The sequence below is a fragment of the Rasamsonia byssochlamydoides genome (genome assembly GCF_041956645.1).
Source record: "Rasamsonia byssochlamydoides strain NRRL 3658 unplaced genomic scaffold VTN77scaffold_1, whole genome shotgun sequence".
NCBI lineage: Eukaryota > Fungi > Ascomycota > Eurotiomycetes > Eurotiales > Trichocomaceae > Rasamsonia > Rasamsonia byssochlamydoides.
The window spans coordinates 276,470-289,786 of NW_027192384.1; the positions used below are offsets into that span (position 1 = coordinate 276,470).

General features: G+C 50.4%; 5 protein-coding genes and 1 non-coding gene across 6 annotated transcripts; 3 read left to right on the plus strand and 3 right to left on the minus strand.

Moving 5' to 3' along the window:
* Nucleotides 1-785: 785 nt before the first annotated feature.
* VTN77DRAFT_95 (uncharacterized protein) lies at nucleotides 786-1,605 on the minus strand (the record flags this gene model as incomplete). The annotated part of the gene is made up of 2 exons (XM_069426114.1): nucleotides 786-1,526; nucleotides 1,582-1,605. 2 exons carry the CDS (start codon nucleotides 1,603-1,605, stop codon nucleotides 786-788), a joined length of 765 nt encoding a protein of 254 aa, XP_069282459.1.
* A 937-nt stretch (nucleotides 1,606-2,542) lies between these two features.
* VTN77DRAFT_96 (uncharacterized protein) lies at nucleotides 2,543-3,511 on the plus strand (the record flags this gene model as incomplete). Its single annotated transcript, XM_069426224.1, has 3 exons — nucleotides 2,543-3,131; nucleotides 3,211-3,292; nucleotides 3,391-3,511. 3 exons carry the CDS (start codon nucleotides 2,543-2,545, stop codon nucleotides 3,509-3,511), a joined length of 792 nt encoding a protein of 263 aa, XP_069282460.1.
* Nucleotides 3,512-4,101: 590 nt separating this feature from the next.
* Nucleotides 4,102-4,937, minus strand: VTN77DRAFT_97 (uncharacterized protein; the record flags this gene model as incomplete). The annotated part of the gene is made up of 2 exons (XM_069426334.1): nucleotides 4,102-4,829; nucleotides 4,904-4,937. 2 exons carry the CDS (start codon nucleotides 4,935-4,937, stop codon nucleotides 4,102-4,104), a joined length of 762 nt encoding a protein of 253 aa, XP_069282461.1.
* A 1,296-nt stretch (nucleotides 4,938-6,233) lies between these two features.
* VTN77DRAFT_98 (uncharacterized protein) lies at nucleotides 6,234-6,642 on the minus strand (the record flags this gene model as incomplete). The annotated part of the gene is made up of 3 exons (XM_069426445.1): nucleotides 6,234-6,402; nucleotides 6,453-6,526; nucleotides 6,583-6,642. The coding sequence occupies 3 exons, from the start codon at nucleotides 6,640-6,642 to the stop codon at nucleotides 6,234-6,236; spliced, it is 303 nt and encodes a 100-aa protein (XP_069282462.1).
* A 269-nt stretch (nucleotides 6,643-6,911) lies between these two features.
* Nucleotides 6,912-10,091, plus strand: VTN77DRAFT_99 (uncharacterized protein; the record flags this gene model as incomplete). The annotated part of the gene is made up of 1 exon (XM_069426556.1): nucleotides 6,912-10,091. One exon carries the CDS (start codon nucleotides 6,912-6,914, stop codon nucleotides 10,089-10,091), a length of 3,180 nt encoding a protein of 1,059 aa, XP_069282463.1.
* Nucleotides 10,092-11,636: 1,545 nt separating this feature from the next.
* VTN77DRAFT_t4 lies at nucleotides 11,637-11,707 on the plus strand. Its single transcript has one exon. It is a non-coding gene; the product is annotated as a tRNA-Gly (tRNA).
* The last annotated feature ends 1,610 nt before the right edge of the window (nucleotides 11,708-13,317 follow it).

Sequence of the window (13,317 nt, forward strand, 5' to 3'; positions counted from 1 at the left end):
AGCCAGCATATGTATGGTGGGTAGCTTTCTTTTCAACTTTTCCAGATTCTGCGCGAAGTCAAATCTTTCTGCTGTGTTCGACACCTAATCCTGGAAGATGGATGGTACTTGTTTTTCATTAAAACAAACAAAAGGGCCTTTTACTGATTATGTAGCTTAATATTATTTGGCGTTGCGATCTGCCTGTGAAGCCTGCAGCTACCTGCGACAAAGAAGGTGACGGAAATCCACCGAATATAGGAGTTTTTGGGCTTGTGAAAAGCCTGTTTTTTTCCTGTTCTTCCTCCATCTTTCTTGTTCTTTTTTATTAGAGCAGTCGTTGGCCTCTCAACATGATCTTCTTCAGTCTCCGACACTAATTATTAAAATCAGTCAAAATTATATGGACCTCACATGCCAGTGCTGGATTCTGAAGCCGTTGTCGTTTTTGTAGCATTGTTCTAGATCTGGCCGGAAGAGTATGATGCGAGGCAAGACCTCTGCATGCCGCGTTGGGTTACGCCGTATGTCGACACGCGCAACAGCTCTCTATGCATTGAGTGTCCCGTATTGTCTCATTGCCTGGCTTGTGGAGCTTTGACGAGTTAAATATGGATGCAGAAGTCCGCTTCTACAAATCCTGACTTTCCAATTGCGACTCCAGTGACAGTCCACTGCCATAGCTTCCGGTTCGCTTGCACCCGTTGATCACCGAGCTGGTGAGAAGATCTTCAGTGCTTGACATCGCGAAACTCGTCTCGATCCCTGGATCAGACAAGAGAGAATAGAGATGTGATGGATGGACCTCATGACAAATTGCCGCTGATTTCATCAAGCACTTCGAACAGAATGTGATTCTGGACCCGACAGCCCTCACCAGCAGACATGCCCTTTCGGAAGCCCGCCCAGAGCTTCTCTTTGATCACGGACATGTCCACTCCTCGTGTGTTGTACTGGTGAATCAGCTCCTCGGCGATTGCGCACAGAGTCGTGTTGAGAGCGCTCTCGTTGGCTGGCCAGGAATTGTCGGAGCAGTCACAGATCGCGGTGGCTCCCGATACTGTCTTTAAAGCAGCAGCTGTCTCGTGCTGTTGATCCGAAGTCCGGCTTGTTTCTGCTGTTGAATCTGACGATGGACCAGGCTGTTTGTCTGCAGCCCGATCGGGGAGATTCAAGTCGGATGCATGTCCCGCATCTTTAGAGCAGGAGTTACCAGAAGATCTGCCTGGTTCAGAAGCAGGTTGAGTCGACGGCTCGAGCCTCCTTCTAAGGGCCGGAATGGCAATCTTCTGCGACGTGGCTTGATCATCATCTCCGCGCAGATATTCATCAATATACGCCCCATCAACACCCAGGCTGATCAGCAAGTTGCGCAACTTCACATTCTCCCGTTGCAGCTTCTGCAGAGAGAGCCTCTGCTCAATATCCTTCTGCTGCACCTGGGCTCTGCAGGCGGCGACTTTCTGCTCCAGCTCTTGGATGTATTGCTGCCTCCGTGCACGGCTCTTCCGCTGGTTTTCCCGCACTCGGGCGAGTCGACTTAATCTCTAGAGAAGTATTAGAAACACTATCCAAGGACTGGAAAAGGTGGTATGGTATGACCTCTTCATTACTCTCGGCGCTCATGGTGAATACTCATAAAATTCCATCCTCTGGGGGATCGGTCCCTGCAAGAAATTGACAACTGGCTAGGATTTTGTGATCCTAGCTGTTTTCAAGAACAACACATGAAGAAGTCGAAATATCATAGCCAATCATCTTGACTTCAACATAACTGTCATTAGGTCGAATTCGATTCCTCCATGACCTCGAATGACTGTCCCGTCATCACGTGACTGCCATATTTCGGCACGTGCTGCGAACGGACCTTGAACAAATCTTGAAGCCACCTGCAGGATGAGCAGACAGCAATAGGATCAATGGTATTTGACAATGCTGTCTTTTATCGGAGCTTTTCCCGTTTTTAACTTTTTAACTTGGTTGTTTATATGCGCTCTGTTCTTGTCCACAATTGGCAAGAACATATAGAAAATCTCAACCTTGAACTTAACCATCACGTTTGGCAGCAACGACTCCGATGCATCTCACCCGCCCTGCGTCCCAATCAAGCAAGTTACATTAAATTGAGCACTGTCTCCAAGTATTACTCCGTCTCCTACCCAACTAGGCAATTCGAAGGGCGATAACCTCAGGTGGAGGATTCGGAGCTTAACTCAGCCTAGTTAAGCCAAGGCCGGAGGTGATCCCCCGTAAAACAGGAGCGACGTCACCAAGTCCCGACACGGCCAATGCAGCCACCGGGGTTGGCCCCCTCCGTCATCATCATGGAGCAGTTTCCTACTGCCACTGTCTCGGGCCAGAATTAGTCTGCGACAGCAGAAAGTAAGAACGTAGGTTAACTATGTACGGTACATACACAGTGGATCTCCCTAGTTAGTGCAGGACACGCAGGGAAAAAGTATCTTTTTCTTTCTACATCTACACGATTTTTTTCTCTTTTCTGTTTTCACTTCATTGTGCATCTCAGCTTGTGCGTGTGCTACGCTACGGTGCTACCGACACGATGGTCTCCACGCGGCACCATCCCCGTGATTTCCCTCCTCCCGGGATGCCGACATCCGCGACAGCGACATCGACGCCGAATACCTCCAAACCGGTTATGAACCCCCCCTCTCCGGCCGCTGCAGCCAGCAGCGCCAGTCGCAAATGGGTGCACACGCCCTCAGCCGCAGTGACCATCTGGCTCGTGGTGTCCATCCCGCTGGTCCTCTGGGATGCGGGCTACGTCCTGCTGCGCCCGCACAGCATGCCGGGGGGTAAATTGCACTCGCCGATCTGGACGCCGTACGCGCTGTACGGGACTATTGACTACATCTATGGCTGGCCGGCGTTCAACGCGCGGAACGGCTTCACCGCTGCGCAGACGGTGCTGAACTTGCTCGAGACCGCATGCTACGTCTACTATCTGGCTGTGGTGTATCAGTACGGCGCAACGATGACGACGACCGGTCGCGCGTCCCAGAAGAAGGTCAGGAAGGGGTTGTCGTGGTTTCTGTTCGATGAGAAGGTCGTCGCAGGCCGGACTGGCGCGCTGGCGCTGCTGATTGCGTTCAGCGGGAGTGTCGCTACGTTTAGCAAGACGGTTCTATACTGTAAGTACGGCGCCGTACAAAGATCGGCCAATTGATCTGTGAGATTATTGAGCGAATGTGCTGACTGACAAATGTGCAGGGTTAAACGAGGCCTTTTCTGGCTTTGACAATATCGGACACAACGATCTTACCACTCTGGTGTTGTATTGGATTATACCAAAGTAAGTAGATACCTTATGCTTTCTCCTGAAAGAAGAAACAATTTCAAGCGGTTTGGGTTTCACTATCCTGTTCCATATGTTAACTGCCTGTTGAACAGCGGTGCCTGGCTCGTGTTCCCAGCTTATATGATCTACGTCCTTGGTGAAGAGATCCTCTTCGCTTTGGAATCCGCTGCGCCGCGAGTCGGACCTGGCCGACCGAAGGCCGTGGATAAATGAACCATTATACAACCACAGATTCAACTGCACGAGTCGTGACCTCGTGGACACACTATATATAAATAAGAGTCTCTCCCTATATATTACAGGTTAGCCGTATGGCTGTATGGCTGTCATGACCTGGTTCTGAAAATATCCAAGTACTGGATCAATATTTGAAACTTCGCAAGATGGATGTAGAATGAAGGAAGGAAGAAAAGAAAAGAAACGAAAAGAAAAGAAAGAAAAAATTGACGCAGCTGCTCGAGAGTGTGCAAAACCGTTGTTCGGGTGGGATTGTTTCCATCTTATAAATAGTGTACAGGAACTTGCAAATACAGTCATGTCTGATGCTGAAAAAGAAAGAAAAAAGAGGAAGAAAAGAGTTTTTTTTTTTTCGATTCAACGTCCAGATAATCTTTCAGCTGAATATCTACTCTTTTTTTTTGATTGCCTGAGGTTCTGAAATTGGTATTGCAATTGAAATTACTAAGGTAACGTCAAGGTCATTTCAAAGAGAGAAATAGGAAAAAGAAAAACAAAAAAAATTGTGAAGCAGATAAACTACCTCAACACCGCAGTACCGCTTCTCATCGCGCTTGTCATGTCTTCTACCACGGCGACACCCCATACGCACCGCAGACCCTACCCACATCTGCATCTCTCTCCCCCTTGACAACAGCAGCAATGACGCCCCCGCCAACATGGGGCTCCGCTGCTCCTCTGTTCCGGAGAGATTGCGGATCGCCCGTCAGATTTGTCGCATTCAACCCGGGGTCTGCCCCGAAGACCTTGAATGCCTTGTCCTCCTTCTCCCTCGCGAGGAGATTCCAGTACTGCACCATGATCATGTTCAGGGCAGCCTTGCTGGCCCGGTACGTCGTGCCCTCGGGACGATAGTAAGGGGACTTTGGGTCCGCCGCGTGCGTGATGGAGCCCACGCTCGAGGAGACAAATACCAGTCGCGGCGCGTCAGAGGCCCGGAGGAGCGGGAGAAAGGCCTCTGTGACGCTGACCGGTCCGACCGTGTTCACGGACAGAATCTCGCGGAGGTTGTTGCGCATGCTGGGCTGGCGGCTCGTGATGCCGGCGTTGTTCACCAGGACGTCGAGTCGGCCGTAGGTCGAGGCGACGAGCTGGGCGGCCGCGTCGACAGACCGGTCGTCTGTCACGTCAATCTGGATCGCGGCGACGGTGCCTTTGATCGCAGGGAGCGATTGCAGGTCCGAGACGGCCTGGGCCCCTTTCGCAGGATCGCGACTGCCAAGGAGCACGTGGTATGAGGTGGAGCTGAGGAGGAGGTTTTTGGCGGTTTCGAAGCCGACGCCTTGGTTGGCGCCTGAGCTGATGTTAGGGTAAATCATTCTTGAATTTCTTTTATTTCTTAATATGGTCCGGAGGAGATGTGCATACCTGTAATGAGGGTAATGATCTGTTTACCAGTCATTATTACCGTGGGATGGATACAACAGGGGGAACGCAATCCCAGTGAGTATTTTCAACACTTTTGTCGCAAGAGGATATCGAATCGAACCTGTGTCATCAACCTGGATTGATATACAGATATGCTATATATGAGGTATTCGCGCATTGTGGACACAACAGGATCGTGTTCGGAATTAAGGCGCCTGAGAATGGAATAAAATAGGAAAAAAAAAACTGTTGCTCCTCACGAGGATCTAGTCTGTTCTTTTGGACTAACAAAGCCTTGAAAGTACTGTAATTGAGAGGTGGCCAACACAAGCGCGTATGGCATCAGGTATTCAGGATGATCTGTTGGGTGGGGATGGGTTTAATGCGGAGATAAATGGAGATAACAAGCTGTAACAAGTACTCCGTCAGAGGGAGTATCAACTGAAATGTCTCGAAAATCGGGACTAAGCTTAGTTTAATTGTTCAGTGTTATGTACTCCGTAGCTTGCCATGGGAAGTATGTTGGTACAGGTCACAACCATCCATGAGGAAAGATGATCTGGTAGGAAAGATGTTATTCCTTCATTCTGTCAGAGACTGGATAGAGACTTGGAAGCCTGTGTTAAGTGATTTCAGTCTTAGGTAAGAAGATGGAAGGAACTACAGAGTACCTAGGTACCTTCCCGGGTAAGGACACAGGGGTATGGCGTCCTCATCAAGAACTCCGAATCAGAGTACCTCCGTCCCTAAATAATTTAAAGAACACACTTCCCTCTGATTTGGTCCTTTTTGAAGGAAACCTTCACTATGGAGTCCTGTTGATTTCGTCGGTTGTATAGTACAGAGTAATTTCCAAGGTTATGCCCTGCACCTTCCCCATGGGAACTTCAACCTGGTTGTCCACTAACCATCCTTACTAGCGTCAATAAGCTTATATCCAGCCATTGGAGGCTCGTCTCAGATCTTCCGCAGACTGCCAGTCCCGACCACCTGGGCACAACTGTCTTTGTTTGCATTTCAGGTGACACAGAGCTACCGACTAGCTGTTTCGGGTGTCACGTTCGAGATCGATCACCAAAAGCTTCTACCGTACTGCACACGTTGATTACGATAAAGTATTAGGTACCTTCTACAGAGCTTGGCATCTGGAAAGATCTAACACTGCACTCTGCAGACTGGATTGATGTGCTTCCCAACGACAAGGATATGATCCTGCCTTCACGAAAATCTCCAGCTCAATGATCTGCAAGCCTATTCTTCATCGTACTGGCACCAAATTCCCTAACGTATGAATTATCCAGCCACCGGGTCTAGCTCCGCCAAAAATTGGCTAGTGGCGCCTCAGATGCGCCGTAGCCGCCACTGGCAGCGCGACTCTCTCGCGTGTCTCCGCATTTGGTCCGGAGTTGGCTCTGTCCCCGCTGAAAGAATTCGCTCGATTGGGAGGAGTCAGAACCTTAACAATACTAACAATACTATTGGATCTTGGGAGTCCCAACCTTGGAGAGAAAGTTAGAACGCAACTCAAGTCGGCCGAGACGAGGCGTACCACCTCCACAGTTCCAGAGGGCGATCGCAGCGATCATTAATCAATATTGTCGAGGCTCTTGTTAGGAACTCGAACTGCAATTCTTCTGGCTTAGCTGGTCGATCACGAAGTCTCAGGCCCAGGGTCTAACAAGTTCAGCTGCCAGCAAGTGGCTGAGATCCGCGCCTATTTTCTCGACAGGCCCGCCCATCGCGCCCCGAGGTATCCGAGAATCGATAGCCTATCGTAGTAATCAGATGTAGCATAGAAAAAAATGGGAGTGCGGTAAGACGGCTGGTCTCGTGGACATTGGCGCTCTGATCCTGGACTGTTCAGCCCTGACCCAGCATCCCCCTGTTCGTATTCTTTAATACTCCTCTTTCTATCACTGCTGCTGCTGCTGCTGATGCACGATTGTAAGCACCAATGCCGGTCGACAACCGTGACAAGTTGACTTGACTCCGGTCCCACCAGCACAGAATGGCCGCCCGATTGCATGCCAAGCCACCACACGGTTCCCCATACTCCCCGATCCATTCGGCCTCACCTTTTTCCAATTACGACCTTCCTCTGCACCCCAATCCGGCCGCGCATCTGCGCGCCTTTCGCAACAACCTCGTCAATCAGTCTTTCACGAGCCCGACCGGCGCGAGCGATGCGTTTCCCTCTGTGTTCGAAACTTCTTCGTCAGATGCGACTCAACTCTCCGGACACGTCCTGATGCCGTCCGAATCGGAGACCGCTGGTGCGGCGTCCGCCCAGGACCAGACCGCAAGGATCTGGGATGATACCGACTCCCTGAGCCAGACAAGCCCACAGGAACAAGGGCACGCCAATGCGATCGGCAACCATGCCTCGTATCCTCCTGTAGTGGACGCCGTGCCGGAATCCAAGGAGAACAACAACAATGATGGCGGGAACAGAGCCGCAAGCCAGACCGTCGAGAAGGAGAAACCGCCATGGAGTGAATTGAAAACAAAGGCCGGCAAAGAGAGGAAGCGACTCCCGCTGGCCTGCATCGCCTGCCGAAGGAAAAAGATTCGATGTTCCGGAGAGAAGCCTGCATGCAAGCACTGCTTCCGATCACGGATCCCATGTGTCTACAAGGTGACGACGCGAAAGGCCGCTCCGCGGACCGACTACATGGCCATGTTGGATAGACGGTTGAAACGGATGGAAGAACGGGTGATCAAGTTCATCCCCAATGGTGAGACGAGAGATATGGCAGCCATCGGTAGAGCCGTGGTGAAACCGACGCCTCCCGGCCAAGGCGCCAAGCTCTCCAAGGTCAACCAGAAGAAACGGTCGGCGGACGAAGCTTTTGCGTCGGAATTGGAAGAATGGACTCGTGGCAATCGAAATCCGCCGTCGCAAGAGGCCTTTCCATTGCGTCGTGAACCCAAGTCCCTCGAAGCTACGGGTCTGTTGACGGAGGGAGCCGAGTATCTCCCCCCGATGGAAATCCAAGAACATCTGTGTGAAGTATTCTTCGACTGTGTCTATGGACAGTCGTATCTGCTTCTCCACAAGCCGAGCTTCATGCGGAGGTTAAAGGCTGGGACGGTGCCCCCGGTCCTGATCCTCGCCGTCTGTGCGGTCTCCGCTCGGTTCTCGACTCATCCGCAGCTCAATTCGGAGCCGGCCTTTCTACGAGGTGAGAACTGGGCCAATCCGGCGGCGGCAATTGCGTTGAGCCGCCATGATGAGCCCAACATCACCATCCTCACCGTGTTCCTCCTCCTGGGACTGCACGAATTCGGCACCTGTCACGGTGGACGGAGTTGGTCGTTTGGTGGGCAGGCGTTGAGGATGGCCTATGCACTACAATTGCATCGGGAGCTGGACCACGATCCTCTGGGTCAGAATGGAAAAGCCTCCGAGTTGAGCTTCACCGACCGGGAGATTCGAAGACGCACAATGTGGGCCTGTTTCTTGATGGATCGCTACAACTCGTCGGGCAGCCAACGTCCGCCGATTGGGAACGAGAAGTTCCTCCAAATCCAGCTGCCGGTGAAAGAGTCTCACTTTTTGATGGAAATTCCCGGACCGACGGAAGACCTGGACGGGAACGTTCCCAATCCGGTTCCTGAGGGCCAAGGCCAACTCTCCAACCCCAAAGATAACATGGGAGTGTCGGCCTACATCATCCGGGCCATCGTGGTCTGGGGTCACCTTGTAGATTACCTCAATCTCGGTGGAAAGAAGAAGGACCCGTATCCGCTGTGGGCTCCCGAATCGGGCTACATGCGACTGAAGAAGGAAATCGAGGACTTTTCCGCCTCCCTGCCAGACTTCCTCAAATTCACGGCCGAGAATCTCCAAAACCATGCCGCCGAGAAGATCGCCAATCAGTTTCTCTTCCTGCACATCATCATCCACCAGAACGTCCTCTTCCTCAATCAGTTCGCGGTCCCCCTGTCTCCGGGAGGTCGGCCCCCGAGGGACATGCCCAAGTCGTTTCTGAGTGATGCGGGACGGGCGGCAGTGGAAGCGGCACATCACATCTCCATGCTGATCGACCATGCGTCCGGGTATTCTCTCACCGTTCCGTTCGCGGGATATTGTGCGTATTCCGCCAGTACCGTCCATATCTGGGGGATTTTCTCCAAGAATGCGCAGCTGGAAGCGCGATCCAAGGAGGACCTGCGACACACGTACCGGTATCTCAATAAGATGAAGCGATACTGGGGAATGTTCCATTACATGGTCGAAAGTGCCAAGGACCGTTATCGGCAATTTGCCGATGCCGCCATCAAAGGTCCTCTGGCGAACCATTCCAGCGGCCAGGGCCAAGGCCCTCCCATGTTCCAGTATGGTGACTGGTTCGATAAGTATCCTCATGGGGTCTCGAGGTCCCATTGGGAAGACCCGGACCCGAACATGAAAAAGGAAACGGGCGACGACGCAGTGATGGGCCAGCGACCTGACCTGCAGAGTGTGGAAGAGTTCTTCGCCAGCTTGTCTCCTTCGCAGAAACCGACGCAGCCACACAGGCAGCAAAAGAGGAACGACAGGGGAGGATCGAAGGACTCGCCGTCTCACGCATCCTCGATGCTTCGACGTGCAGATTTCGGGCAGTCGATACCAGCGCCTCAACAGCAGCAGCAGCAACCTTTGATGGATATGTCGATGGCTAACGCACCAGCCGCGATGGGGGCTCCTCCTGAAGGGGATTTTACCGGTTTCAACGATCCGAACCTGTTCCATCCTCCGCGGGCTCAAACGTTTGATCGACCCAACTTCGACTTCTATTTCCCTGCGGATCACATTCCCCAGCTGGACCGACATTTTGTATACGGTGCGTATGTCGGGGCGGACCCGTCCACAGTCATTCCCGGCGGCATGTCGATGCCCCCGAATGCGAATGGTACAGATACCAGTCATATTGTGAACGGCGCGTCCTTCTGGACGGACCCGTTCACACCGGCCGGCACGGGCGAGTACTTCCAGCCCAGCGCGTGGTTTTTGCCCTTCAATCTGGATCCGGGGGTGGGCACCGACTCGACTGCTGCTGCTCATCATCAGTCAGGTCCGAATCCGATGCATGGCCAGGGCCCGGGCCCGGGACCTGGAGGGCATGATTTCAGCGGCTCTGGAAACATGATCAATTCGTTTGAGATGGGGCTGACGGGGATGCCCCAGCAAGGGCCTTCATCGTGATATATATCTTAATATGGACGAAGACGGTGATCCACCGGATATCCTAATATGAATGAAGGACAACGATCCACTACACATCTTTCATGACGGATGATATTATTTATTCTCTTACTTTCAGTCTGCAATACCCGCATACCCATCTTACCGCCATACTGCTGTCTTCTTACCTCTGAAGAGGAAAATGTATAGCGAAAGTGGACTTATTGGCACTGCATTGATTGTAATTTTTTTCCCCCTTTTTTGTCTCATGACACCAACTACCTATCTAATGAAAAATGTATTCATAGCAACTGATGAGGGGGGAGATTATTTATGAGTTTATATACGAATATATACAAATAATATATGCATATATATGGCCTTGTTTTCTACTGTATATGCACAAATGGCATAGTACGCGGTATGTACCTGGGCAGGAATAAAAAAACATGTCCATGGATGGATCCATTATGAAACAGGAGCTTACATACTACTAGTATTGGGTTATCTGTGAGTTGTTACATACCTAGATGCCTACCTGGTAGATGCGTGATTCACGGCTGCAGATGCTGGGCAGACACCTCAGGCAGAGAAGCTAAGCTGACCCGACCAGACCCTCACATTGTCCGAACTCACCATGCAGAAAATATGAGAGCAGAGAGGTCAGAAAATCAAGAGGTTTTCAATGCGAGGTTTCTGCGTCACGTGATACTTCCTATTTGGGTTACTACGATTCGACATTTGGCATACACCGCCTGCTGTATAAGGGATGGATTGGAGATACAGTACCGCCTTGGGGATTATGCTGGCAGAATCAATTTCTAATTTTTATGATATTGCTTCATTGTTCATGTATCTATCTGATTGATGATTGGAGATTGGAAGCCCCTTCCTTACCTTATACGATGTACAGTATACCGTCTGTTTTTATTCTGGGGAGAAAAGAAAGGAGAGGCTCGATAGATAGATAGGTAGGTAGGTAAGTAATGCATGCACGCATGCAGCCCGCGAGAGGTGTTGATTATATATATATAAAGTCGATTATATTTTCCTTCCCCCATCTAAATATTTATCCAGGAAGATTGTCAGCGGCCTCGGAAGGAGTTCTACTGTTCTAGAGCTATATTAATAGTGCACTATCTTACGCGTGAAACCAAGCATGTACCCGAAAATAATAAAGGAACCTGGAGATAGAAAGAAGCTTGATTTGGTCATCGATTTTTTTTTGGGCATAAATAAAATAAAATCGGCCTGTTTTTTTTTTGTTTCTGTCCTAGTCTTCTTGATATCTTTTTTCTAATCATCACTGTTTCTTTTTCTCGTGTGACCATGTCACATGACTAGGAGTTATTATTACTAGGTAGTTAGTTTCTAGTTCTAGTCAAAAATTCAATCAATTTCATTGTATTGTATTGTCTTTTCGTCGACAAGTTGCTTACAGTAAACTAAGTTCTGAATTATTGACTGTGCGAAGGTTGGGTCCACCAAAACACACTTTTAGTCCGTACCCGTACCCTCGCTTTGCCCACTAATATATCTCGCGCACGGCGAATACGTCAACAAGACGCATCATTGGTCTAGTGGTAGAATTCATCGTTGCCATCGATGAGGCCCGCGTTCGATTCGCGGATGATGCATCTGTTCAATGGAAACCTCGATAGGGTCAGTAGGTCCTGTCGAGTGTATCTTTTTTCCCTTGGAGCTTTTTTGTTTTCGATTTACGTTCATTGTTTGGTTGTCTTTTTTTTTCCCTTCAATTTCTTGTTTTGCTTTCCCGCCCCCCCCTTCCTTTTTTTCCCCAATGAATTACAGCTCTACGATTTACCTAAGGTATCTATCCATCTTGGAGAGAACAGAGCCAGATGTCCATTCTTACTCTTTATCCATGTCATGGAACATACTTCTAGAGGTGCAAGTTCAACCTTTCAGTGAAGAAAAACGAATAGTAGATTCTTCCTTCCTACGGATGCCAAATGGATAGCATGATCAGATCATAAAACGTTATCTACATAACTGTAAATATCATCAAGCAGATGAAATAAAAAAGTCGCCAAATCTTATACGTATACTGAATTAATCCTCCCACTCCTCGTCTAGCTGGTCTATCAGCCGATTTTCGGCATCCACGTCGCCCCGGCTGCCCCGGAGGTCTCCTCTACCGCGGCCTCCGATGGCACTGATCAGGCTGCCTCGTTGGCTGCTGGTGCCGTTGACACGAGAGTAGCCACCTGTTGATGCACGTCTTCCACTGAAGCAGCGGGTTAAAGAGGAAAAGATGATGATGACAAAGTCCTGTATCCCACAACAGTAAGCTCAGTCTCGAGTCATCACAACTACAAGTTCATGTCATGCGCAAAGGTGGCGGCGAGAAAAAGCAGTGAAACATGTAAAGGCTACCAATACTCACACTTATAAAACTGAGAATACCCGCCCACATGCTGTAATTCGGGCATTGTCTCCATCCTCGCTGGTGCATGACTGTCCGCTGATACGCACAGCCACCAATGAGATAGACTGCCACGGCGATCAGGACACTGCAGCTTTGTTAGCACGAGTTCTGTGTACTCCGTACTCATCATATCTGCCACTCACATCACACCGAAAACACCGGCCGGCCCCAGGCCTCCTTCGGAAGCTGGAGGGACGCCGCCGCAAGCTGCAGGGCTTCTGACCTCAAAGAAGTATGTGCACGAGTCCATCGTGCCGACAAAGGATATGGTGGCCTGCGAACTGGGCCCGTCGCGGTCGCAAAGAAACGACATCACTGTAGATTTGGTCCGCGTGTCCTTCGAATCAGAGGAAGCCCTCTTGGTTTTTTCGTCTTGGACGTCGTCCTCGTAATCGTCAAGTAAATCCCTTCCATGTAGAGATGAGCTCTTGCTGGGGCAGGGCGACCCATTGGTATAGTTCAAGACGAGCTTTCGGCCTCGGAAGATCGGTTCCGAAGACTGCTCTCTGCACAGAATTAGTATGTTTTCACAACTTGAATAATAGCTTGGAACGTGCCGAGTATTCAGACGGAAAAAGTGGCATTGCCCATGCTGTCGACGTACCCTATTGAATATGTCTTGCCATTGAGCTCGTAGAAAGCGCTCACATTCTGCCACCGCGACTTCTCGACTCCAACAACATCCCTCACATTCTCAATCACCGGCGCGCAAATGTTGATGGTGAAATTCGCCGGGTAGTCATGGCCCCTGGCGTGCCAACTCTCCGTGCGATCATCCTTGTGCACCTTCTGACCATC